Source organism: Nelusetta ayraudi, unplaced genomic scaffold, assembly GCF_046127955.1.
Source record: "Nelusetta ayraudi isolate G7.1 ecotype Tasmania unplaced genomic scaffold, CSIRO-AGI_Nayr_v1 ptg000074l, whole genome shotgun sequence".
Lineage (NCBI taxonomy): Eukaryota > Metazoa > Chordata > Actinopteri > Tetraodontiformes > Monacanthidae > Nelusetta > Nelusetta ayraudi.
The window spans coordinates 324755-352146 of record NW_027466124.1 but is presented as its reverse complement, the minus strand read 5'-3'; the positions used below and the strand labels follow the sequence as shown (position 1 = coordinate 352146).

Genomic DNA, 27392 nt, shown 5'->3' with positions numbered 1-27392 from the left:
TATGAAGTGTCATGTTCTTAATTAGTTTGTCGTTCTTTTTATATTTTATTTAAATCCCAAAGTGACCTGCGATCCGGTGCCTCAGGCTGCATCCATCCCAGTAGAAGAATGCTGCTGCAGGAGCCACGCGGTAAGATGTGCACGTGCATTTGCCATAAACATAATGCCATAATGTATCTTCCTTTTTTATTTGAGCTAATTTCAGTCTTTAAAAGAAATGACGTGTGTGCAATATCATGACAATTGAAAGCCATCAGATTTAGAACAAAAATCTGCACATCACCAGAATAGACACAAGGGGTCGTAATGTCCCTGTTCATTGTTCCAATTGCTGCCAGTTATTTTGGTCGCCTTACGTCTCTCTTCAAAACAACTCTGAAAAGCCCTCAACTTGTAACCTTGTTTATATCTCATTAAGGGTGTAATGGGACAACTTGCGCATATTTGATTGCATTAAACGAAAAATAAAATCGAAGTCCGTCAACAGAGGCCACGTTTTACGACGTTGCTTCTCTCTGAAGTAACCCATACAAAGCCAGCTGGTCTCTTGGTTTTTTATTTTTTATTTTTTATTTTTTATTTTTTATTTTTGGTTTAAGTAATACGAGGATCGTATTGATTTTTAGAAGAACGTAGATTTTTCTTGAGAAATTGCGTTACTCTTGGAAACGCCGGTCGACTGTCGCCACATCCTCTGAACAGTTATTTTCCGGATTGTTCCACAAAGTTTGAAGGAGGGGTGCTGATTATTTTTCGTAGCGGCTGCGTTTACTCTAAAAAACATATAATCGACTGGAATATCAGAATATAAATTCTATTTTAGAATACAATTAGCACAAGGGTGTTTTTTTTATGTTGATAGATGCAGGGGGGGAGATATTTTAAAACTAAAAAGAACCTTTCGCACCTCCTCCCCTACGTACCAAGTTACCCAGCCGGCCGGAACGCATCCGTTCCATTTCACTTTTCGACAATAAACTGCATTGTAGGAACTTTAAAATAAACACGCTGAGGAGCTGAAGCTAGCCGACTTTCTTGTTCAGGACCGACTGTTTAGAGAGTTGTTGTTGTTTTTAAACGTGTGTGGCGGCGGCTAGAAAAAAACAAACAAACAATGGAACAAGTCGCAGAACACTTTATGGGCTGAAAACTAAAGCGTGCTAGCCGGGGGTACTCGTCGCTTTTGTGAGCTGCGAGAGCTCGGAGAGTTAGTGGAGGTGGAGGCTAACGTTAGCTTGGAAAGTTAGTTGGCCGGCTGCGGAGCACAATGCTGATGTGTTCCTGCGAAAAGGTGGATTTTAACATAACGCCCCGGACCGTCGCTCGGCTCGTGTTCGAGGCCGAGCAGGACCACAGGAACGGAGGAAACTCGTCCAATGGGAGGTAGGGAGCTTCCAGACACAACCGTAGCCTCAGGCTGGGTGAAGCCTTCTGCCTGCCGTGCCACCGTTTTTGTGTACATTCCTGCCAACATTCCGTGTGTGTGTGTGTAACCACGTTGTGTTTCGCAGCCCCCCTTTTGCAAGGACGTTGGTTTGTCCAGGAACGTAGAACTTTGTTTCAAGTTGTGAATTCGTTCAGGTGGTGGGTGTTTTATTTTTTTTTATTATTTATTTATTTTTATGGCTGTGAGATCCTGGTCCTGGACTGGGGCCAAACGAGCGACAGCAGATTATTATGGATTACTCTGGACAAACACGTCTGTGTCGAGATTGTTCTTGTTCAAACAGATCGTTGCAACATTATCTGAGGTGCCGGGGCATTGTCGCCTTTGAAGTCCGTGTGCTTTGAGTGCAAACAATGGACACACACACACACACACACACACACACACACACACACACACACACACACACACGTAGAGAACCCGCCCCTGTCGGAGGACACGGCTGTGTTTTCATCACGTTACAACCGTGGGAGCCTACAGTGCCAATTATGTTTTGTTATTGGCTGCGTGACCTCTGTATTTCAGCTGCTTGTTGTTGTCTTCTTTAGCTGGCCTCTTATTTGCACTTGTTAAGTGGAAATGTTCTGAATCAATTTGTTTGTTTGTTTTTTGAAGAAAAACAAATGCACATGGATTTCACCGCTGACCCGCAGGTCTTTGTAATTGTTCGTCATGTTCGTTCGATCCGTCCTAGAATTGGGAGTGACTGATGTCTTCAGAGTTGTGGCTATTTTGAGTCTTTTGAAGGGAGATCAGATTTAAAAAAAAAAAAAAAAAAAAAAATCTCAATGCTGGCAATGAGTTTGACACGAAACCAATAAACAAAATAATAACTTATTATATCAGAATTTCATCATTGTCATATCTCACCTCAAAGTCCCCGAACAGGCGAATCAAATAACCCCACAGATATGGTAAAAAAAAAAAAAAAAAAGATCTTCAAATCTATAGAAGACAGTCCTGGAGGAAGGGAGGTATTCATGTGCAGACTAGCTATTTGAATGCAAAGTATCTGCTCTTGTCTTTTTTTTAACCCTTCAGGGAGCCGCATCCACCCACTGATGTGTCTTTGTCTGATGAGCCTGATAATGCAAAGTACAAGCTTGATGACTACCGGTGGAAGCAGAATGGAGAAGTGCTGAAGAAGTGGCTGCAGTGTTTTGGTTAGCCCTTGCCCTAGTCAAGGATTGCCTGAAGAACACAGATTCAGACGGTTTTAATCACGGACTTCTTCATTGTAAAGGAGAACCCGCTGCACAGTTATCTGGTGAATGATTACCGTGATACCACGGTGGAAATATACTTGACTTGACTTGAGTCAAGGATCAGTCGAAAAGTTTTAACTTGAAGTGTTTGCTCTGTGTTTCCAACACACTAAATGCCAATATTACCGGAGGATGCCAGTAGTGAACCGGCCTCTGACTGAAAGATGTGACAAGCTGCCGTTGTCGGACAGCTCAGAAGCTTGAGCTCTGCAAAGGCGTCAAGATGACCATGTCTTCGCCTCTGGGACCACAAGGCCTCACCCTGACTCAGCCGATCCCCGTCCCGACTCTGACCGTTCTGCCGCCGTCCTCGGACACCGAGTCCTGGTCTCGATCGCCTAGTCCTCGGCCGTCTCGTTCCGGACGCCACAGTCGCTTCCACCGCAGTCGGACCCGCACCAAGAAGCGGAACGATGAGGAGCAAGAAGGCCTGGCCTCGAAGCGACAGTGGGGTAAAAAAACTCATATTGCTGCGGAGGAGTTGGGGGAGATCCGTCGTCGGAACCCCTCGCCTTCCCCTTCCGTTACCAGCCACATGGTGGTGGAGGACGAGCCGCGTCAGGACAGCCCGTCTCAGGACCTCCTCCTGCCACCATCTCGCTCCTGGTCTCGCAGTCCGTCTCCCAGCCGGCGCTCCCGCTGGTCCCTCAGGAGCCTGCTCAGCAGAGACTCTGACTGGGAGAGCTGCAGGTTAGTGGGGCCGATTAAACCCAGCTGGCCAATCAGAGGCTTTCATGAAGGGATAGCTTATGGCTTAATTCATTTTTAGCACCATGAGACGGCATAACTTCTTCTCACAACAGCAACCAAAGATACTTTGGGTTCAGTGGGTGTTGGCGCATGCACAGCGTCTCGTGGGAATTCTGTTCTAGTAGGTGACAGCTAATTTGTCTTCTACACTTCAAGAATTCAGATTTGCCTGTAGTGGCAAAATGCAGCAAATCTATTTGTGGAAAAATCATTTTAGAGATTTGGTTGAGCTTATGTCAAATGCCAGATAAGGTCAAGTGTTTTGGAACAGGGTAGAGTTGATTAGCTGATGTCTAAAACATGAGAAGGCAGATTAGTGTGTTAGAATCCTGATTAGGTTGAGCGGATTCTTGGTTTGGTGTCTGATTAAACAAAAACAAAAGGCCAATGCCAGAATTAAACAATAGATAAATTAACTTGTTTTTCATGATGTGTAGAGTGTAATGGTATTGCTGTTAGAATAATGAGATTTAAATAACGTTTGTGAGATAATGATAATTTTGCCAAAAGGTTGTCAAGGTCACGTTAAGTGAATATAAGAGGAGGAGCACGGTTTTCATCAGGCTTGAGGTCAAAGCACAGTACTGGGTTGGTCTCAAGGAACTGAAGGCTGGCCTCATCCCCCATTTATTCGCTCCTTGTAGCATGACATCACCCTCGGCCAATCAGAAGGTGTCTCTCGGTCTGATGATGTCATGCGAGTCCAATCGGAGGAGGCTGCTAGCGCCACTGCAGTGGGCTACAGAGGGCACGCAGAGGGTGATTCTCTCCAGCGCCGCACAGCAACAGCTGTGCCCTTGTCTTCTCCATTTACTCATCAGTATTTTAACCAGACCGTTAAATTGTTTATCGGCATTAATGGAGAATGATCTGAGTGACACGGATGAGCCTTCCGGCTGTACAGCAGTGTCTCTTTGTGCTGACAAATCAGATCAGATATTTGCTCAGAGTGAGGGGTCAAGTGAACAAAACATTAAAAGTTGTTGACTGGATGTGCTTGTCCATCACGTCGCTCTCTTGTAACACATTTAATTAATTTAATTTCCAACCCCCCCCGTCAACTTCTGCTTTGATGAAGAGCATTGCGTAGAGCTTCGCCATGCTAATTGTTGAGGCTGTTGGAAAATGGGAGTTACTCCGACGTTATGGTCTCGGCAGCGGTTTGTCACGGCTCAGGGTAGAGTGTGCACAACATCAGGCACCGTTTCTCTGTGTTCAGGTCAGGCAGAGCTGAGGACCACCCAGTCACCTGATGGATCACTGCAACGCTAACATTGATTCTCAACACAATTTTCTTAGAAGCCAAACTGATTTCTTTTTATCCCTTCTTTAGCACAGCCTTACTGAAGACTTTGTCTACCTCGATAATCCCCATAATAATAATCATTCTTTGCAGCTCGCAGATGGATGCGAAAAAGGGGCTATATGTTTCCTTGGAAACCTAAGATTGAGGATATAGATCACAGCTTTCTCAGAGGTTCAGTAGCTCTTTGAAAGTCACCTTTATTTTTTTAGTGAGAAGGACAAAGCATGAGTTCACTTTTTGATATGTTCCCATGTGGTGTATTCTCTCTCGGCTTGTCTGTCGCCCACTCTGCCCGCACTACTCTGGTATCGTGATGGGCCGTTGGTGAACCTCGGAAAAGCAGATTACACTGAGGGAGGCGGAATGTTGGAGATGTGGGCTTGGCTCAGCCCAGCACAGATTATGATGTGGACTCTAATCCAGAGGGATGGACAGAGAGATTGCGGGTTAAGGGATTGTGCAAGCTCTGGGCTCCGGCCAGGTGGATGCACTGCAGGCAGCCGTTTGCCAAGTTGGCCATGTTCTGTTAGCATGCCGGCGCTTGTGCTGATGGTGTGAATGCTCTCAAGGATGTGTATGCAAGCCCTGTCTCATCTTCTGTGTTCGATTCTATGAAAAGCTTCATGTATCTGAAGGTAAATATGTTGATATTAGTTGTCCAGTGCCACAGTGATGGATTTTAATATCTTGTCTAAACAAAAATAATGAAAACAAAGTTTTTTTTTCTTACAAATGCACTGTTGAGGTTTAGCAATTTGGAGTCAACCAATCACATTCTATTTGATCAAAAACTCCACTTATTTAAAACTCAGCTAATCAATAATAATACCAATAAGGATTTTATTTTTACAGCATTTAAAAAAACAAACAAAAAAAAACAGCCACATGCTTTGCAGCCTCCCAGCCCAGCCAAAATACAAAACACGAAAACAATAAGCACGTAGATAAAACATAATGAACCAAGTAATGACTAGTTTCCATGACGTGCAATCAACTAATCTATGATGCAATAGCTGAGGATGTTTTCCATGCACGTGTATTTTTTGGTTTTGTTTTGTTTTAAGGAGTACAGTACATCATATAGCTATTAGCAGCTTTGCTAATGTTGGGGGCGACCTGCTGTCTGTCAGACTCTAATCCGCCCCAAACACATGATAAGTGAAACCCTTAGTTGTGGCTGCGTCTTATCGTCGTATCAGCTGCTCACAGTTACTGTACAAAGAACGGGGGGGCGGTGGGGGTTCAGCCACGAACACATGGTGCCGCCTCCTCCCTCCGCCCCTCCCTCTCCCTCTCTCTCTCTCTCTCTCTCTCTCTCTCTCTCTCTCTCTCTCTCTCTCTCTCTCTCTCTATCCATCCATCCACCTTCCCCTTGGTTGCGAAGCGGATTACAGCCCTGTACCGGATCCTGCCCAGCGGACCCGGGACTGCTTTCAGCCGGCGGTGTGCGGGTCGCGGTGCGGGCGCCAAGTCATGGCAAATTAAAAAAAAAAAAAACAAAAAAACAACAACACAACGGGCTCGTGGGACGGTGCGCGCGTGCGCGCGCGATGGGCTCATTTTCTACCTCAAGGCGACGCGACGGAAACGAGGCAGGAGAAGAATAAAAAGAAGAATGAAAAGATGAGCGACACCCCGGTCGCGTCTGGCTCGGGCTCCCAGCAAAGCACCGTGTGGACGCAGTCGTGAGCAACGGGCGCGCGAGCGTGCGTGTGTTTTCGCGGACGTCGGCTGAAACTCAAACGCCTCATGAGATGTTCGAGTAAGTGACACCAGAAGAGCGGCATTTCTCATCCCATCGCGCTGATTTGCGGCGCTGATGACCGGACCTGATGCCCGGGTTCTGGGCGCTCTGTGCGGCGGAATGAGTCATAGCGAAGATGCCACTTATCATGCAAACGAGGACTGCCTTAGCTGGTGTACGCGCCACGGCGTGCAGCCGCAGTCTGATTAAATTATCAGTATGATTTATTTTGTCAAACCGGAAATGGCTTTCTCGCGAATATTTATCTGCGTCTCTCGGGTCAAGAGCAGCCCTCCGCTCCCTCTCCACCGTCGCAGCGTCATCCATCCTTGGAGACACGTCTGACTCCCTCCACCTCTCCCATCGGCATCATTTAACTCTATCCTCCTTGTAAAATACTTGTTTTTCTCCATCCGACTCTCCGTTTGTGTGTCCGAGCTCATGGAACGTTGTCAGCAGGGGCGGACGCAATGTTTTGCTTTTAGCCGGTATGCTAGCTGCTCATTAGCCGAGCCCCGGCTAGCGTAACAAGGGGACATGGAGGGGAGGGGGGGGCAATATTTAAGCAGAGCAGGAAGTTGGGTCACGCTCCGGTTAGTAAACACGAGCGGCGCTGACACAGATTGTCATCAATCAGCATCCTGACGGTACAACAAGTCTATTTGTGGCACCCGCTGCCTGTAAAGCGATACGATAAGCTCGATGCTGTAATAACGGTCGCAGCGATACAAACACGAGGACATCTGCGAGATAAATTGGCACGAATTAAATGCCTCAACAGTCTGTAACATTGGAAAGGATCTAATGGCATGAGATGTTTTCAAAACAAAACAAAACAGTATATTTAGAATATAACGTATCGTTTTTTTTCATCCGCTATTAATAAGCATTTATATTTACAAAAGGAGTGGGTCCACTTGGGTGCTGGCGGCCATATTGTGTTGCTAGGTATGTACAGTAGCCCAGACTGGGAATCTGCTTGGAGACTCATGACTGAGATTCCTGAAAATGTGCGATCGAGCAGGACATCAGATATCATAGATGTGATTTACAGCTGGTCACCAAAGAAATGCAATTCTTTCATTTGCTGCCAGTTAAAGTTGCACACTGAGCCTGTAGAACAAATAATACAACATATTCATAGATGTCATTTTTAGCAAGCTCAAGTGTTCTGATTATATATTTTAACTCGACCTCAGCACGTTTCTCCATTTATTTATTTTTAAGGGCCATGCATTTGATAGCTTTTCCCCCCACAGAGAAAATGCTGGTTGAAATAACATTTGTGAATTGAACCTTGAGGTTGTTTTTGACAGTGAAGCTGGAAAACGTTACGCTTCCTGTTTATAGTGGTGCTGATGGATGCATTACGCCGCATTTTGGCCGTTGCGATGGGAACTTGCTTCCTGCCCAGGAGAGTGGCAGAAATGTGAAGATTGAAACGCTGTTTTGTTTGCACACCTCGTGCGTCACAATCATCAGCAGGCAAACATTAGCAGATGGCAGAGAGCTGGATACGCGGGCCATGCAGCGCAGTCACCACATTTATACCAGCTGAGCGCTGTCAGCTGCCTCCCAGATTGGCTCATGTTGTTTTTTAAATCACGGCGGCAGGAAATAGCCGGCAGTAAAAGCAATAAAAACAAAATCAATTTGCGCTTAATTGATTATGAGCTGTTGTTGGAGATGCCCAATTAAAGAAGCAATGTTTTATATTTTTTTTGAGGAAGCTGGTTCGTTGTGTGAAGCGCGGTTCATGTCCAAGCAGTCAGTGAAGTGAAAAATTCCCACTTCTGTTTTACTGATGAGAACACACAATCTCGGACAGGGGGCTGCGGCTTTGCCTTGCTGTGTGTTGTGCGAGTGAACAGAGTGTTCGTTATTATTTAGTCCAAGTGTGGAGTTTATGATTGAAAGCGAGTCGTCTGTCCGCTGCCGCTGATCTGATTTATGGTGTGTGTGTGTGTGTGTGTGTGTGTGTGTGTGTGTGTGTGTGTGTGTGTGTGTGTGTGTGTGTGTGTGTGTGTGTGTGTGTGTGTGTGTGTGTGTGTGGAGGATAAACATAATGGACATTGCTTTGCCGTGTTGCCTCAATCCAGGTTGACTGATGACGACCGCGCCAGTTGTTTTCTTGTATAGGAATGCGGCGTAATCATGGAAACAGTGTTTTGGTGTAAATATGGCCATTCACACAGGTCAATACTGTGAACATCACATGCCAGTGTTTTGGCAGCAGACGAGAAGAGAGATCAAGGCGCGTCAGGAACTTTTTACTGGCTGACAAATGAAGGCCGAGGGGGGGCAAAAGTAAAATTCTCTTTCAGAATTGTGTATTTAGGCCATTCAACTGCTGTTCAGTTCGACATATAATTCTGTCTCATTTCGTGTAATCCTTTGAGCCCCAGCTACGCTGGCATTTCAGAGCCTTGACAGCTGCAAAGTCTTCATCTGTTTCTGTTTAATTTTAGTCCCTGCCCTGTAATCCAGCAGCGGATCAAATCTGAAATCGTCACCTGATATTCTTTATTCTTAATTACGCAGCTTCTTCTGCCTCTTTGCGCCTCCACTCTCGTCTGGACCGTCACGAGACCCAGCGCCGTCCGTTCTGTGCTGTGCACATCCAAACCTTTCTCTTTTTTTCCTTTTTCCGCCAATAACATTTTCAGCCTGACGTGGCCTTTGTCTTATCACAGAGGAAGCTCCTGCAACCTCTTGTCACAGCTCACTTTCAGAATCTAGCTATGAAACATGAAACTGTTTTCCTCTGAGCGTCTCTGATCTCATTTGCTTTCTCTGTCCTTTTTTTTTTTTGTTTGTTTGTTTTTCTGTCTCCAGCACGGCCAGTAATTCTCCGCGCAGCACCCCCGGCAGCTCCCCCTCCTTGCGGCGCAGGGTCCTTGGGGTTGGCAGGGCCAGTGAGAATGAGGGAGCGGGAGAGAAGGCCAGCGCAGGAGGAGGTGGAGGAGGAGGAGGAGGAGGTTCAGACAGCCCCCTGCCCTCCATACCCTCCGCCTCGTCCCTCACATCCGCCTACCCGCTCGCCTCTCGCCACTTCACCCGCAATGCCAAGGTGACTAAACAGCGTCTCAGTCATATCGGCAAAAGTTATTCACCTTCTGTATTTAATGAACACTCGTGTGAAAAATGCCCTGGTAAATGACCAGTGTTATATTCTACATTTTTATTTTCCTCTGCACTGAAAACAGTCTCAACAGTGACCCCAAAGCAGAGGTGCATTATATTTGGCCCATGAGGCCAATGCAAACTCACTACTAGAGCTGGCCCGCCACTATTAGACAGCACATGTACCGCTAATACTACCAATCCCAGAATGCTCTGCTGCTGGCATTTTGGCGCATCAATCCGTACAGGACGTTCATTGAAGTATGTTGTTATTATTACTGAATTGGTTTATTATTTTATTATCAAATGTATTATTAGCCTGTGGAAAAAGGTTACAGTTAAAATTTAAATTGGATGGCAGCACATAAAAGAGAAGGCATACTCATATTTCCATCTTTTATCAGTTTTTTTTAATGTGTGCAATATGAAGTTATTTATTATATAGTGTTAAGCTTTGCTTGTTCCATATTCATGTTGAAAAGGTTCACTGTTATATGTGGAGACAGATTATTTTCAATAGTTATCAATGTTGGCCCGTGACTTTGTGCATGTTTTACATTTTGTCCCACTGTGTACTTGGATTTGACACCCCTGCTCTAAAATATGATCCACTTTTATATTGAGCTACACAAGGGCATCATTCAAATAGCAGCATAAGCTTAGAAAATGACAACTGGGTGCCAAAAGGGAAGGTTCTCTGAATATTTTGCCATGTATGCATCCATCCATATGTGGACTGAGTTTGAGTTTGGGAAGATTTATTTTTACCAGATTGACCCCATGAGGCCTCCTATTGGTGCAAGGGGGTGACATTGACTGCATGTGACGTGCGTGTGTTTACTGTTCAGCTAAATCCTGACAAGTGGCGCTTTTCTTCCTCCGTGGGGTTGTTTTAGGGCAGCGTTATAAACGAGCTGCTCTCCCTACTTCACCCCCTTCCGCATCTGATTGATTGATTGACAAGTAAGACCGTCTCGACAAGACCTGTTATCGAAGTGACGCATCATCTAGTCAGAATCGGTGCTGGTATTCAAATTTCAAGTTCATATCACTTTTTTTTTTCTTTTAATTTGCCAAAGCACACTTTGCTTGACAGGAAAACTGTTATTAATGTGCATCTGTCCAATACTTGCATCTCAAGTCGCCAAAGAAAAGTTAGTTTGTGCACAATTCTTTCGATACACGAACACAAGCAACAGTTTTCCAAGACATTTGCCGTTGGTTCAGCTGACATTGTCCACATGGAAACAGCGGAGGGTTTGACTCACTGACAAACCGCAAGAACCTTAGGATCACACAAAGTGATCCTGGCCCCGGGACTTAACTATCAGGATCACATGCCCGCAGATATCAAAATGAATTAATTACGAATTTTCCATGCATGGATCAAAGCAGTTGGTCTTGTTCTACTGTTATTGAAAGCATGCACACATACCTAACAGTATCGTTTTCTGTTTCTTCTTTCAGAAAATGCAGAGCTGGTACAATGTAAGTACACACACACTAGCAGCCCCTGCAGCTGTTTAACCCCGAGGATTCTTGACTTTGCTGATGTTTGTCTTTTTCTCTCCATGGGGGTGGAACTCTTTTTTTTGTTTATCCTTTTTTTCAAACAGGAAGACTCTCACTTGTTTTTCTTTTTTTTTTTTCCTCCTACTCGCTGTTTGACTCGAAAGGAACGACAATAAATTAGGAGGACATCGTGCGTCCAATGTCACGATCAGCTCGGGATCAGATGGTGATAGTGGAGATGCTCTGTCGCATGTTGAGTCTATTATTACTGTAGAATATATTTTTTTTATAGCCGTTTGCAGTTGTCACCTCACTCAGGGCTAGGAAATGGAAATGAATGTTTGCGGAGAAGACAAGGTAGGGAAGCACTAGTGGAGCCTTAAATCTAACCGACCACTTACATTGATCACTTTCAGTTGCTGGATACAGATGACAACACTTGTTATTACACTGTTACAGCTATTCAGTTGGTCGTTTATAGCAGGACTCTTCGTCTACAGATTAAAGAGCCAGCACTTAAAAAATGATAGTAAAAGTCCCAGTAAGTCCAGGCGGCGCTTCTTGCATCTTGTACAAGCTAACCGTTCGGGACTTAGCTCCTGTAGTTTGACCAGTGGGCCTCAGTGCCCACTAGTAAACTCCCAGCCTGTGAATGGGATGGGTCCACAAATGCAAGAAAGACCAAGTTAAGGAAAAAACCGAGGAATGCGTGAACTGCAAGATACACACTCTCTGGCTCGATGCTAGGTGTTAGCATGCTTACGTGATAACTTTGCAGGGCTGCATCTTTTTTCATGGCCGCGTGTTATAAGGAGTCACACACTGGGATGGCAAGATGCTGCTGTTTTTGTTGCTTTGTTTTTTCCAAGAAAGACCTAAGTAAAGTCCATCAGGGTTACTGAAAAACCAAATTTTCCACGCCTGTTGCAGCCAGTGCTCTTGGGGTGGTAGCGCCGTTCCCTCCTGTTGTGAAACATTTCTCAGGTTCTTCTTTTTTCTTTTTTTTCAGGTTCTCAGCCCTACGTACAAACAGCGGAACGAGGACTTCCGCAAACTCTTTAAGAAACTTCCTGACACAGAGAGACTTATAGTGGGTGAGTGAAATATGAAAGAGGCCCCCGGCCTGTGGAACGCCTGCAGTGACTCTGGATCGAAGCAGCTGTCAGCTGATCTTCCTGTCCCGCTGCTCTTTCTCAGACTACTCGTGCGCTCTGCAGAAAGACATCCTCCTTCAGGGCCGCCTCTATCTGTCGGAGAACTGGCTCTGTTTCTACAGCAACATCTTCCGCTGGGAAACCACTGTGAGTCGCACACACACACACACACACACACACACACACACCAGTTTTCGCCTGGTTAATGTCACACCTGCCCTGAGATAAGAAGTCCCTTCAGTGCCATTGTTTGCCGACGGTCACAGATAAGCTCTGGATGATGGCGCGGCAACGCGCTCGGAAGCCCAACTCAGCTCTCCCTCCTCTCTTGCAGATCACTATCCTGCTGAAAGACGTGACCTCGATGACGAAGGAGAAGACTGCCAAACTCATCCCGAACGCCATCCAGATCTGCACCGACAATGAGAAGGTCGGTCCCTGTGCACCAGTGAGCTTCAGAAAAAAAAAAAAATCACGTGACCTTCAACCAATCTGCTAAACAAAATGTCAAAACAGTGGGGAAAATAATTCATCATATCCCTCATTCAGGGCCTAAAGTATTCTGGCACCTCGCCGGAGCTCCGGCGTTTGACTATAATTAAGAAAGAAAAGAAAAATCACATGAACAAAGAACTTGCTACTGCTACTTCAAACTGCTACTGTCCACTGTAGGTGAGCAACCATAACTATAGGCACACATATTGGTTGAGATCTTGCAGCAGTTGATGCTGTGTTCAAGACACCTCGGGGGGGAAAAATGAATTGAACACTGCCCGGAAATGACACATATATGCATCTTAAAAGATAAGCATCAATTGCTGCTGCATGTGGTTTCATTGTAAAGCAAATAGTGGCCACAGTTTTTCTCCTCCGAGTCAACCTGTAGCCTGACCGTTATCTCCGAGTGGTCAGCAGTTCGCGTTCTCCAACGTACGAGTCGGCTGATTGAGTGACTGATCGAATTTGAGACTTGGAAACACGTGTGTGCTCGTTCATTGCGGAACATGATTTTGTCTTTTACGATCGCACAACCGCTCGTAGATCTGTGTAACAAAAAAAAAAAAAGTAGCGGTTGATAAAAATGCTTTGACAAAACTGTCAGTTTCCAATCGGCATGCCAGTTATATGATGTTTTGTTTTGAACAAAAATGATGAAAATTTTGCAATTTAAAGTGAAAATATTAACTATAGTTCATGGTTTGTATAAATTGCCCTTTAATTAATGAAATGGTTGTTAAATGAATAATTCAAATTAATTGGGCTGACTAAGTTTCACATAAGGTTGACATTTAAACTGTGGGTCATCTTGTACCCTGCCATGACGCATTCACAAATTGCCTTTGTGAATGTGTCAGATCCACTGCACCCCCGCTCTCTAGAAAAAGTTCAGGCTCAGGATTTTTTCTTCTTTTTTTTTTTTTTTTTGAACTTTAAGCCCTGCTCATTTCCCCACAGTTTCCTTTATCTGTAACTCTGCTCTGCTTCTTTTTCCATGCGGATATTCAACCCAAACAGCACTTCTTCACTTCCTTCGGGGCCAGGGATCGCAGCTTCATGATGATTTTCCGCCTGTGGCAGAACGCGCTGTTGGACAAGGTGAAGCCTTTTTTTCTTTCTGTTTTTTTTTTTTTGCCGTCAATGTTGTCGCCGGCTGAGGTGCAGCTGGTAGTTTTGGCTCTGGGAATAGAGGCCGACGTCAACTTGTGGGAGATGGCCACAAACACAGGGTTCGGGGAGGACGTCTTAAATGACTGTTATTTTCCCACACATCTATTCTGGCAACGCTGGGGAACCAATTAGAGCAGCGGAGCAGCGATGCACTTTTTTGGTGTACAACAAAACTTAAATAAAAAAAAAAAACATCAAGAAAACATAAATAATTCAATGTATTGTTTTTGGATGAAGTTTTTGCGATAACCAGGCAAAGATTGTAAAGGAAAGTCCATTCTCAGGCTTGCGCTAGAGTCGTTGTTGGCAACACTTAACGCGGCTCGGTTTATTAATAAGTAATAAGGGGATCAAGGTCTCACTGAGCTAATCAGGTCTCAATCAAACGATCAGTGCAACACATCATTTATTTACCTTCACGTGCGTGTTTATTTTGCAGTCGCTGTCCCCCAAAGAGCTCTGGCACATCGTCCACCAGTGCTACGGCACCGAGCTGGGTCTCACCAGCGAGGACGACGACTACGTCTCGCCCACCGCCGAGCACATGAACGGCCTGCTGTGAGTCCGGTCTGCCGCCTCGCAACCCCTCTGCTGTGGAGGTGACGGCCAGATGGAGCCGCGCACTGAGCGTCTTCCCTCTGTTCCCCCCCCCACAGGCCTGGAGACGAGTCGGTGTCGGTCACGGACCTGCTGGACCTGAGCTCGGTGTCGCTGCCCTCGACCGGCAGCTCCCCGCCGCTCCTGGTGCCGTGCGGCCTCGCCAGCCCTCCCTCGTACGCCAGCCTGGGGGGCTCCTCGCCCCCTCCTCCCTCCGCCTCCAGTCAGCCCGTGGAGGTGTCCTCCTCCTCGTCGGGGCACAGGCTGGGCTCCGAGCCGCCGGAGCCCAGTCCGCCCAGCAGCACCCTCAGCTCGCTGCCGTCCACCACGCCCACCAGCGCGTCTGCCTCCGCCCCTCCGTCCGCCACCGCCTCCTTTGTGAGTGAGAGTTGCCTTCGCCGCTTGTCATCAGCGCCAGTGACATCAACATTTGTGCAAGGGCTTGGTTTCAGTTTAAGCAGCTACACAGCAAATGCCAATATCAGATATGCGTCTCTTTTGAAATGATGCTGAGCGTGGCGCGTTTCGCGGCTCCGCAGCAGAACGTGGCTAAAGTCAGTTAAAGTCAGTGTGCGAGTTCGCACCAGGCGTGGCACCGCCACCTTTCAGAAGCGACCCAGAAGCGTGAAACCGCGGCTCGCTTGGTAAATAACGCAGCCGTTTATTTTTTCACGCTTCAAGCAGCAGCAGGTAGAATCGTTCGTCCGCGCAATTTCAGCGCAGCCACGCGCTGCCTGCGAGCTGCAGACGCTTTCGTTGTAAATTGGGGGTCAAGCCAATGCTAAAGGGTTGTTAAGGTTTGCTGTGTAAATCTTCTCTTTAAAAAAAAAAAGCATTGACTTTTAAAAACACAAATTTAAGTGCGATCTAATGAATCGATTGATGGTAAAGTGAGGCAGGAGTGATTTCTGTTTGCTGAAAGCTGCTGCTGTGGTAGTTTGTCATTCACACCTGGTTTCCGGCCAAAGTGCCGATGAGTTGCAACGAGCTGCACTTGCTGCGTCACTCTGCTGAGGTTTCTCCCTCCAGTCAGTGCCGGCTCAGCCGAGGCCCCTCGACGTCACATGACCGCGGGGTGATGTCCTTCTCAGACCTCATGCTAACTTCTCCCTTCACTCTCTCCTCCCACCCTGCTAATCCACTGCATCAGAACCTGGAAGAGGCTGGCGACAGTCTGTCCGAGTCGGTCAGTCACATGATACCTCCGCCAGCCACTAGTCTGGGAAACCTCTCCTCATTGGACATCACCAACGACGACGAGCTGCCCACCGACCCCAGCAACTCGTCTGACACGCAGGAAGAGAGTGAGTCACGCTGTCAGAACAACACCTGTTTAAAAATTCAATTAATTAAGAGAATTGGCAATTGGCGATACCTTTAAATTGAAGGGACAATGCACCCGAGATTTCCTGAATTTCCTTTCCTAAATTATTGTATAAATAAATAATTATTAAACTTTAAAATTTAAATATACTTAAAATTTAAGTATATCACTTTTTTATTTGCAGCCTGATTTTAATTTCAAATGTAACCTTTTTCAAATAAATTTCAAAATAAAGTAACAACAATAATAATAATAATGTCCTTCAGGGAACGTCCTGTCCTGATTGAGCAGAGCATTCTGGGATTTGTAGTTTTAGCGGTACATGTGCTGTATAGTACCAGAGGGCCAGCTATAGCCAAATATAATTGCACTGCGGGACAGATTTGGCCCGCGGGCCAGAGTTTGACACCAATGATTTAGGACATGAAGCTTCTGTGCGTGACGTCCTCTGTGGCTGTGACTAAATGTTTCCTTCCTCTTGACCTGTGATGTTTTGTTTTTTTCCTGTTTTTCTGCTCCTCCCTCTCACTTTGACAGTAAAGGTTTTTGGTCATGTCGTCACAGGCGGTCACTCACATGTCAAACTCATACTTCTAGAACAAACAAATAAGCATTGGTTTCAGAGGTCTGTAGTTTGTGCAGCAAGGTGACTGGCCGGCTGTTGCTGCTCCCGTGCTGACAAAAACCTGGTGCCATGTAAAGGGTTTAGATGAAAAGCTCAGAGGGAGGTGTTCTTCTTCTTGTCCCCATCCTGCCACCAAATTTGGGGCCGTAACGCTGCCTGAAAGCCCGTTATCACCGTCATCGGAGTCCTGGGAAGTCAAATAAGAGTCCTCCGGACAAAACATACTCAAAAAAACAAAAAGAAATAATTTAAAAAAACACTCATCAGATTTGTCTTAGCCCATTCTCCTCTCTTCCTCCTGCTGCCGGGTTCTTCTCTCTATTCTCTGCACTTCTGGAACTTGCTAACTCGATGACTCAGAAGATAAATAGATAAAATAAATAGATAAATGTCAAAACCGTGTCTCCTGAAGTCCTGATCGATCTTAAAAAAAAAAAAATAAATAACCCAAGCCAACCGACTTTGTGTTTCGGCTTTGTCTCCAGGTGAGGTGGAGTCGTTCTGCTCCAACCTGAGCGGGCGGCTGCACGTCAACGCCGCCGTCCGCATGAGCGTGGACAAGCTGCACGACCTGCTCTTCTCGGCTGATACACACTTTATCCAGCATCTCTTCTCTCAGCGCCACTTCACAGGTGAGTTGACACACATGCATGCATGCATGCATGCACACGAATGGATCTCATATATGTTGCCTTATTTGTACAAACTTGAGCTGGTTCACTCCCAGCACATTCGCACATAATGTCTGAGCCCAGGCGGCGGCGGCAGTGATGGTGGTTTGCTCACATTTGAGAAAAAAAAAGGTGCAATGCCAGTGTTGCTGTCAGTACGCCCACGTCCACACTGAAGAAGTTGTGTCGGCTCGTCGCACAGCGCCTCAAGCAAGAAAACGAGCGGGAGAGGAGAGGAGACCTTTAACTATACCGTTGTTGTTTATTACTTGAATAATAAGTTACACAAAAAAAAATCTTAGTAACCAACAACATTAAGAGATTCCAAACAAACGCTACATAACAGAAACAACTTCCTGTATGTCACAAACCAACTTGTAATATAGAAACTCAAACTTCAACTGTGCATCCACTAAACCCTCAAACATAAACTGAAGCTCCTGCTCCTATTATTTTATTCCTTCTGGTTTGTCAGGTGCTTATTTATTTATTTATTTTTTTGCTTGACCTACTAAAAATCCAACCAAGTGGTCATCAAGAGTGAACCATAAACCAGCGAGCTGCTGCTGGAGAGCAGCAGAGAGAAGATGGGAGCTGGTCTGGAAGAGAGGAGAGAGGATGGGAGCGGGTGTAGCTGTCGCTCTGCTGTTTAGCCAATCATTAGTGAAGCCGGCGGCGAGCAGAATCCCCCCCCCGTGCCGACCCCTGATGTTTGCTTTTGATGCGGCTGTGACTGCAGTCGCACCGCGGCGGCGTGTCTGAGTCTGCAGCCATCGCTGCTGCTCTGTGTGGCGCCGTTAATGAGGACGGCACAATGGCTGTTTTTTCTTTTTTTTTTTCTTTGTCACGCTGAGTTACCCAACCGCCAGCCTTGTCTCCTGTTCTGTCAGCCGTCCCCCTCTCCCTGTTAACGGTTCTTTTTTTTCTTTTTTCTTTTAAGTCTGTGATGGTGTTTGGGTCTAAATGTGTTTTGGAATATTGATGTTCTCCCACTAGCAGTTTGAGGAGGTGCTGCGTTGAAGCCCTGCACATGGTTTGGACGCTGGCTGCACCAGTGGGAGGCTTGGGCTCATTGTTCCACTCTAATTGGGTCGATTCTTCCTCTCTTATTGTGAAGAACCATTGGGGTGACCTCTTCTCCCTCTCTCTCACTCTTTCACTCTCGCTTTCTCTCACTCTGTCCCCTCAGTCTCTCAACTCCTCCTGTTTCTTCGCTCCCATTTTTTCACAGGATTTCTTTTGGATTTTTTTCTTTTAAATATATTTTTTTCTATTTTTTTTTTTTCGTCTTGCTTACTTCCTCCGTCTCCGTCCAATCAGATCTGACGGTGGGTGAATGGCAGCAGGAAGGCAACAGTGGCAACACCAGCCGTGTGCTCAGCTACACCATCGCCCTCAACAACCCCCTTGGACCCAAGACCGCCCCGGTGGTGGAGACACAGGTCAGTCTGAGATGAACCGCAGCTTCCAGGGCGGCGAGGAGGAGAATCCACTTTCAGTCACTGTCTGCACGTCATCCTTGCACTCTGTTGGCTACAAAAGAGAGAAAAACTCGAGTCCAACTTTCTTTACAGCTGCCTCAGATCCTTGAGTCACGTCGGGTCAGCAGTCACTGTACTAATCAAGTTTCCATGTAAACTGGCAGAATCACCACAGCTAGTTTTGTTTTCAGTTTTCCACTTTGATGCCTTTGATTCAACCGGTTTGTTGGTTCATCTCAGTCATTTTCCTCATTGTTTTTGATGAATTAGATCAGGGGTGTCAAACTCAAATACACAGGGGGCAAAATGTAAAAGTTGGACAAAGTCGCGGGCCAACGTAGATATTTATTGAAAAAAATCTTCCTCCAGATATGACAGTGAACCTTTTTATATGGACCCAAACAAGTTTTGCTTCAACCTGAATATGGAACAAGCAAAACAACCTTATACTGCACACATGCTAAATTGAATTTCAAATTTAAAAAACTCATCAGTATAAATAGGATGTAAATATGTAAATAAAAACTGTATGCCTCATTTTTATTTGCAGCCTGCTGATTTAAATTTCAACAGAAGCATTTTCCCACAGGGGAAATAGTAGATTTGAAAATAAAGTGACAACAATAAACCAATTCAGTAATAATAATATCTTTCAGTGAGCGTCGCGTCCTGATTGAAGCGCCAAAATACCAGCAGAGCATTGTGGGATTGGTACTACTAGTGATACATGTGCTGTATGATACCAGAGGTCCAGCTAGAGGAGTGATTTTTGTATTGCCTCCCGGGCCAAATATAATTACACTGTGGGCCAAATTTGAATTAGATATTTTTTGTAGGGAAAAGGAATCAACGGTTGTCGCTATTTTGTCACGTTTAACTTCTTAATTTGCTCCAAGATATACTGAATGTTGTGTGTAGCTGCTGAGAAGGGCCACAAAAGAACCCCCAATGCTTCCTAGAACTGCCCTTCTGTGTGTTCACACTGCGAGAGCCTGTTTTCCTCCCTGGCAACTGTTAACCTGTTTGACTCCACGCGGTGGCTTGACGATCCTTGCGAGGGAACTGACAAAAAACATATAATATTTATTTATATATATATATATATATATATATATATATATATATATATATATATATATATATATATATATATATATATATATATATGTATGTATGTATGTATGTATGTATGTGTATATATATATATACATATATATATATATATATATATATATAATTATTTTAAAATTTCGGCCGTCCAACCAAGTAATCCTTGCCAAAACGTGGCGACAGGTTCTGTCGGTAGCTGCCTGCTCCTTCCACGGCCTCTGCCGCGTATCAGAGGAACCCCGGTCGGTTCACTACCACCGACCTGTGACATGCAAACTGGCTCGTTTACATGCCTCTAACCAGCCGCCTCTGCCTCCTCCTCCTCCTCTTCCTCCTGCCTCCAGACGCTGCATAAGAGCAGCGCCCGTGGCGAGTGCTTCGTGGTGGACTCGGAAGTCATCACCTCAGGGATCCCCTACCAGGACTACTTCTACACCATCCACAGATACTGCCTCACCTCCATCAACAAGCACAAGAGCCGGCTGCGGTAGGTGTCGCTGCCGCCGGGGCCTGAGGGTGGCGCCGTCTTTGACTCTGAGCACCGACTGTGAAAACACACTGTCGGGAAAACAGAGCAGCGACGGCACGATGAATGTGGAGAGTGTTTGGCTTTTCTTTTTCTTTTCTTTTTTTTGACACTTGAGGAAATGGGATTCCAGGACGTGTTAAAACTCAAATGTGTTTTGTTTTGCGGGAGGACGTGAGAGTAGCTCCAGATCTTAGTTTGAGACTCTTTTCCCACTATGAAACACTTGAAGCTGCCGGGGCTTAGATTGCTTTTTAACAGCAAGAAGCGGAACAGCAGGAGGTTTTCTAATGTTCACCTGCTGATACAGGCTCAGTGAGACTTTCGCAGTTAAGCTGCTTAAAAAACCCCACAAACAAACAAACTTAATGGCTGCAGGTTCAATTCAAACCTTAAGTGTGGCGCTTTTGTTTGCAATCAGTATTTGACCAAAAGTAAACAGCGGCGAAATGTTTCTATTGCTGGCAGGGTGACGTTAAACCCGCCTGCATTCAATCCTGTTTTTCCGTGTGGCACAAATACTGTCAGAATTGACCCAAATGATCTAATAACAGGGAAGAAATATCACATTCAAGCACAAGGCTTGCATGCCTGCATTGTAGGAGCAATAACAAGAGACTGTTTCTTTGCATCACAGCAGAAAAAAATAGACACAGAGCAATTTTTTTTCCACTGACAGTCGTCTCAATGGCCCATTATGCAACTGAGCCGGAAGGCACATTTCATTTAAATAAGGGCTCTGACTGTCTCACTGACTGTCCCGGCAATTCTCTCAACTTTTAACACCGATTATCTCAAACAGGACGCAAAAGAAAAAACAAGATAACATCCAGCGTAATCTGGTGTCGTTCGAGCTGCGCAAACACAGCGAAGGCATTGAACCCCTTTTTTTTTTTAGGTGTGCCTCGATCCAATTTGGGTTCTGTCTGTTGTTTCCCCAGAATTTCCTCAGACATCTGCTACAGGAAGCAGCCGTGGAGTCTGGTGAAAGCACTGATTGAGAAGAACACCTGGAGTGGCATCGAAGAGTACTACAGACACATGGGTGAGTCACGTGATCTGCATCCACCTGCACGCTGCCTCACCAGGAGCCCGAGCGCAGGTGCACTGAGTTCTTTATGTTTATTACCCATTTTAACCTTTTAGGGTGTTTTCTTTTTTCTCCATGCAGAGAGCGAAGTTTGCAAGCTGGAGACGCTGCTGCAGAACGAGGTGACGGTGGTGGCCGCGGGCGAGGCCGTCGGCGGCGACGCCACCAAGACGCCGCCGTCCCTGCGCCGCCGCAAGCGCGCCTGCTCCAGACGGCAGGGGGACAAGGAGAAGGAGAGGGAGGCGGGAGGCTCGGGCCCCGGGGAGCGCGGGGACAGGGGCGTCGGAGAGGACAGGGACCGCAGGGAAGCCGGTAAGTCCTGGGAGCCCCAAAGCGACGCCCACGCCATCCTTTGTGCAATGCTCCCCTCTAGTGGTGAAATTGGGACTTGCACCAAACATTCATTCAATTCAAGGCCCTGTGGTCACATTTTGAGAAGAAACAAGAAGAAATAAGCACCTGATTTTCTCATAGGGTTTCATAATTCCACCCTGATGTGAGATCAATCCACCAGGGCACAGGGATTAACGTTAGCATCGTCTGCTACGCTCTATCTCAATCAGATGCTATGAAATACTCACATGCTGGTCCTCTAAAGAAATCACTCCATCTGAAACTCTCAGCTGTGGTTGAAGTGCAGCTGCCTCACAGATTAAAGTTTCGCCGAAAACCTTTTTCACGTTCCGTGCTAATTCCACTGCCGTGTAGCTTAATGGAAACCGGTCTGATTCCCAGGTGCCCAGTACATAAAGCTGGGCGAGCACTCGGCCGGCGCCGGACAGAACAGCATCTCCACCATCCTGCTCATCGTCAGTTTCATGTAAGTCTGCTGCTCCGCCAGAGGAAACAGCCGAGCTCCTTCATCTCTCCCCCCCGCCCCCCTCCCCCCTCCTGCCAGCCCCTGGCTGTTCTCACCCCAGGCCGCCTCCACTCCGTCTGCCGCGTCCTGCAACAAAAAAAGCAAATCATATGAGCCTCATGTCACAGCTATATTTACCGTTGCCTATAAAAGCGCCGGCTCTCCAAGTGTCCTAATAAAGCGGCCTGTGTTGTCCTTGCCTGCCTCTCCCCCCCCCCAACCCCCCGCTGTGATTTACAGCCGCCTTCCTGATCAAAAACCCACTTTGATCGTCCGCTTTCCGATTGTTTCCCACTTCCTGCCTCCCCCGCCTCACCTCCTCGTTTCAGAACGCAGGTTTTTTCTTCGCAGGTCTCTTTTGGTGAACTAACAGCCTCACAATGCCTCTCTCGCTCCCCCTTTCTCTCTCTCTTTCTCCCCCTCTCCCCCTTTTCTCACTGCAATACTTCTACTTTGTGAATAGGATCTGTATCAGGTTCGTATGAGAGGCTTCGATTTTTTTTTTCCTACCACTCGCTGAATAAATGAGCACGTTGAGAGGGGACAAATCCACCCGGCCGCCTGTTTGAACCCTGTAAAGAGCCTTTTATCTGTTCAGTGTTTCTCTTTTGCACGTGCATTTCATGTTTTTGCACAGTTGACTTTGGTAATCGGCTGCGATCTGTGACTGGGATGATGTATTTCGACAGTGTGCAGAGTTGCACCGAGTTTTCCACATCATTTCCCCACCCTGCCATTTCAAATGTCACGCTAATGTCACTGCCGCACACATTTGAGCATCCGGGTGGATTTTTCCTCCGTTGACATGACTTTCTGTTGTGACTCCTGCGCTTCTTAGTGGCGTTTCACTTTTTAATTTCCCTTTTATTTCCTGGTAGCGGTTGTTTATTTTTGTTCTCCTTCCTCATTGTGGTTGACTGTGTCTAAACTTTGTCCCTGTCCTTTCTGCTAGCCTGGTGGTGCTGGTGGCACTCAACATGCTGCTGTTCTACAAGCTGTACGCTCTGGAAAGGGCGGCCCACACCCTGGAGACGTGGCACTCCTACTCCGTCTCTGACAGGTGAGCACTGTTTGCAGACCAACAGACTGACTTTGAGAGCAGGAGGAGCGTTGCTCGATGTCAGGGCCACAGGAGGGAACGGCGGTGACCCTGAATTGAGACACAGCCACTGTCAGGTCTTCACTGCTGACCTTTGGCTAAAAGGTCCCATAAATAACCAACTGTACTGCAAGAGAAATACGTAAAAGTTTAAACCTGGCGGATAATAAACCGCCGTCCCTCCCTGGAAGTCCCTCTCATTCTGTGACTTGCTGCCGTGACGCTAACCCACCGCGGCTTCTCTCCCGCAGCCCGCTGCCGCAGACGGCCGGGGAGTGGGCGCAGGTCCTGCAGCTGCAGCGGCAGTTCCACCAGGCGCAGCTCAGCAAGTGGCAGCAGATCCTGCAGTCGTCGGTCACGCTGCTCGACCAGGTGAGTGAGACGGCGTTTGCTTCGCTGAGACTTTCCCCACTGCCACCAAACGCTGATTGATAGCAGGTCTACATTAGGGTTTTTTTGGCCAGCGGGAAAGGGGCTTTGGTTTGTGACCATTCCCTGACTGAAAGAAGTGTTTTTTGGGAGAGAGACGACAACATGAAGAGCATTTGAGAGCTGGACACACTGCTGGTAATGGTTAGCATTACAGGATGTGAACAACCTTGAAAGCACAAATTCAAAGAAGAAAGAAAACAAAGGGGGTTGTACATGTGTAGGTGCATGTGTGCGTGTCACTAAGTGTCGGGTTGTGTTGTGTGTGTGTGTGGGAGCTGAACTCAACAGTTGCTAGTCAGCAGGAGAACTAATGAGTCACACAAACTGCTGCATCATCACAACCTGATGTAATCGAGTGTTTCTGACCTCAGCCTCCCTCTCTCTGTCTCTCCAACCCCCCCGCCCCCCTCCACACACACACACACACACACACACACACCCCAGATGAAGCAGTCTCTAGAGAAGCTCCACCACGGCATCAGGCTGCCGGAGGTGCAGCAGGACCCTGCGGACGATCCCGGCGCTGCAGACGTCCGGACGGAAGACTGAGAGGCCTGAGGCCCCGCCCATCCTGCTCATCACACTTGACCCCCCCACCCCCTGTGAACACTCCCTGTTTGAAAAAACAAACAAACAAGAAAACGCATCCAGATTCGGTTTTGCTGCAGGTGTGGGACATGCAGGGCGGTGGCGGTGGTGGCGGTGGCAGCGGCGGCGGCGGCGACGAGAACATTACCCACAATGCTCCACTCCTGAATGACTTGAAAACAGCAGCTGCCGCCTCCAGGCAGCCCGTTGAGACTGGAGGAACTCGCTCAGACTGAAGGGACCACAGCAATAACGACACACCACTCCCGGCCGCCTCCCGAGGGAAGGGAACTCTTTCACTGTCCATGACACTCTTCCTACTCGTCACAAGCCCCGCCCCCTCCACCGCCTCTCCGATGGGGCGCTTGCGAACGTCCTCGTCCCGGGACACACTGGGAAACCTTTGTCTTCGTCTGCCTCAAAGCAAGCGCCTGCTGATGTGCGACGGCGGCCGGCCGGCGGAAGAAAAGCCCCTCCAGACCTTGAGACACTTTAGCCGTCACCTGTTCAGGTTCAGGTTCAGGTCCAGTTTCGGCCCGACGGAGGTCAGAGCGGAACTCAACACTCCAGTTTTTATCCTCTATTCTCTCTCTCTCTCTCTTTCTCTCTGTCTCTCTGTGTCTGGAGGGCGGCACAGCAAGGCTGCTGCTCGGGACGGCAGGAAGCTGCGTCTGAATGTCCGTCGCGCTGTTACAGTATTTATTATTATAATTATTATTATTATTATTATTATTATTATTATTATTATTGTTCTTGTTAGGGAAGTCCTGCCCCGCCCCTCTGCAGACTGCAGAAGTCACCTGGCGTGGATTCTGCGCTCTGATTTGCTGTTGCGGACCAATAGGATGCGACATTAGGATTCCTGTCACAGCAATAATAGTGGTTCTAGTGCTTTTTTTTGTTTTGTTTTGAATGTCTCAAACAACAAAGTAGTGTATAATAATGATGATGATGATAATAATGATGATGATGATGATTTGTGTGTGAATGCGCATAGAAAAAGAAAAATCAAGCAGAGCAGATGAGTCGTTTGGCCGACCGAAGCTCCGCCCTCATTTCTTCATTATTTTGTTGTTTTGTCCTTTGTGTTAAGTTTTGCTCGTGCTGCGTTCGGCGGAGACGAACTGTCAAGAGTCCTGGACTCTCTGTAGAACTTGACTAGATTGAAAAATCTGAACACCAGAACAAATAGAACTTTGTGTGTCTCCAGTGGGGTGGGATGGGGGGGGGGGGAGAAGAAGGACCAAGCAGAACTTTATGGGAGCAGGAGAAGGGAAACAAAAAAGGGAAAAAATGGACCTTGTGTATTTGTAAGATTGATTTGACGTTTGTTTTTGTTTTACTTTTGTTCTTTGATTTTTATTATTCTTTTGTTGTTTTTTTTCTATTTTTGCTGTCTTTACTTGCCATCCTCCCACCCCCCCACATGCTCCGCTACACATACTTGCGTCTCACCTTCTCTCCTCCTCCTCCTCCTCCTCCCCCCCTCCCGTGTCTGTGGAAGCGGGTGGGCCGCGCTGTGCGTGACCACACACTGACGACTGAAAGGATGTAATATTTATTAGGGGGGGGGGGGGGGGGGGCTGCTGGGAGAGCTGGACGAGGAGGCCGAGATGACTGTGTACTGTAAAAATGCGATTGTTCACTGCGAGATAAAAGAGGAATGAAAAAAAGTTGTAAAACACACATACACACACGCGCTTCTGTTGTTTGTTTGGATCGATTTTTGTTTTTTTTTTTGTTGTTTCTACTATGACATTGACCCACATGTGCAATGCAGTAGAATAGTAGGACAGTAGTAGATAACACGGCCCACAAGGAAGAACAAAAAACAATCGGAGGAATTCTCATCGCCGTACAATCAAAAATAATTGGAGCGAGACGCAGCTGGTTATCTCACAGGTGGTTCTTTTTAATTTCCCAACATGTCACGTCTTTAAATCGACAGGCAACATTTAAACATGTGAACATGAACCTCCGTTTTATCTCCTGCTGAAAGAAAAGACAGTCGAAGTAGAAGACGCCAGCAGTGTCTGTGTGGGTTTTAATTAACTGCAGGGGGAGGGGAAAAAAAAAAAGTGGGTTTTTTTTTTTGGTTGTTTTTTTTATGGCCGATGCCAACTGACGCAGCCGGTGCATCCTTCCAACTGAACAGCAGAGAGTGAAACTGCTCGCTGGCTCCTGGATCCACCAGCTCTTGGAAGCTTCGCTCGGTATGATCAGTGCTTGTGCAGGGAAGCAGGGAATGAAAACTTGCAATCATGGATGAGCAAGTCAGTAGCAACCGTGCAGTGAACATGCAGGGCGGCAGTGTTTGGCTCCACCTGGTCGACGGTTATTTGGAAAGAGAAGGGAATGCTGCAGCTGCTGCTGCTGCTGCTGCTGCTGCTGCAGCGCTAAGGAGCTCCGACAAGGTTTCCACTCGTCCTGTTTTTTTGTTTGTTTTGAGGCACTCTGGACACAGCGAGTGGGATGTTGACCCGTGGCAGTGGCTTAACGGCAGTATCTCAAGCCCTTGGAGGTTCCTCAGAGACGAGAGGACGTGTTTGTGTGTTGTCTAATGTTATAAAGTGGAATTAAAAAACGTTTTACAAAGGGCTGCTGCTGTTGGATAGTCGTGAGAAACCAGTTTTTTTTTTTCCGTTTCCGTCGCTGATTATAAATAAGTCTATTTACATAAAGTTGTGTCCACTCGGAAGGAGGAGGCGGTGACGTCGCTGCTGCTTTAAGAAAGACGTGGGAACATCAAAACATGAGGATTCAAATCAGACTGGCCTTTAGCGGATGGAATTAGCGGAGGAGTGGAAAATGTTGCTTACAGTTGAAGCGCTGAAGCTACAGTTACAACATGACGATGGTTAAAATGCTGTACAAAAAGTCCACATATATGTATATATATTTATACATATATATATATATATATATATATATATATATATATACATATATATATATATATATATATATATATATATATATGTATATATATATATATATATATATATGTATACATATATGTAT

General features: G+C 46.5%; 1 protein-coding gene across 4 annotated transcripts; it reads left to right on the top strand.

Moving 5' to 3' along the window:
* The first annotated feature begins 46 nt into the window (after positions 1-46).
* Positions 47-24425, top strand: gramd1a (GRAM domain containing 1A). Of its 4 annotated transcripts, none has more exons than XM_076043279.1 (20): positions 47-130; positions 2489-3402; positions 9348-9582; positions 11103-11123; positions 12157-12241; positions 12345-12448; positions 12636-12731; positions 13817-13897; positions 14409-14527; positions 14626-14944; positions 15717-15870; positions 17001-17147; positions 18507-18628; positions 20122-20264; positions 21245-21348; positions 21475-21705; positions 22129-22213; positions 23205-23312; positions 23603-23723; positions 24228-24425. In XM_076043279.1, exons 2-20 carry the CDS (start codon positions 2936-2938, stop codon positions 24330-24332), a joined length of 2847 nt encoding a protein of 948 aa, XP_075899394.1. In that variant the 5' UTR covers positions 47-130; positions 2489-2935; the 3' UTR covers positions 24333-24425. The 4 variants fall into 4 exon arrangements, with proteins under 4 accessions (XP_075899394.1, XP_075899393.1, XP_075899395.1 ...); XM_076043278.1 differs by lacking the exon at positions 47-130 and adding an exon at positions 946-1383; XM_076043280.1 differs by lacking the exons at positions 47-130; positions 2489-3402 and adding an exon at positions 953-1383.
* Positions 24426-27392: the final 2967 nt, after the last annotated feature.

Excerpts from the sequence above, each read along its gene's own strand:
- gramd1a (XM_076043279.1), top strand. The coding sequence starts at position 2,936 with ATGACCATGTCTTCGCCTCTGGGACCACAAGGCCTCACCCTGACTCAG. Across the intron at positions 15,871-17,000 it reads GTCTGACACGCAGGAAGAGA|GTGAGGTGGAGTCGTTCTGC; the intron begins GTGAGTCACGCT and ends CTTTGTCTCCAG. Across the intron at positions 17,148-18,506 it reads CTCTCAGCGCCACTTCACAG|ATCTGACGGTGGGTGAATGG; the intron begins GTGAGTTGACAC and ends CCGTCCAATCAG.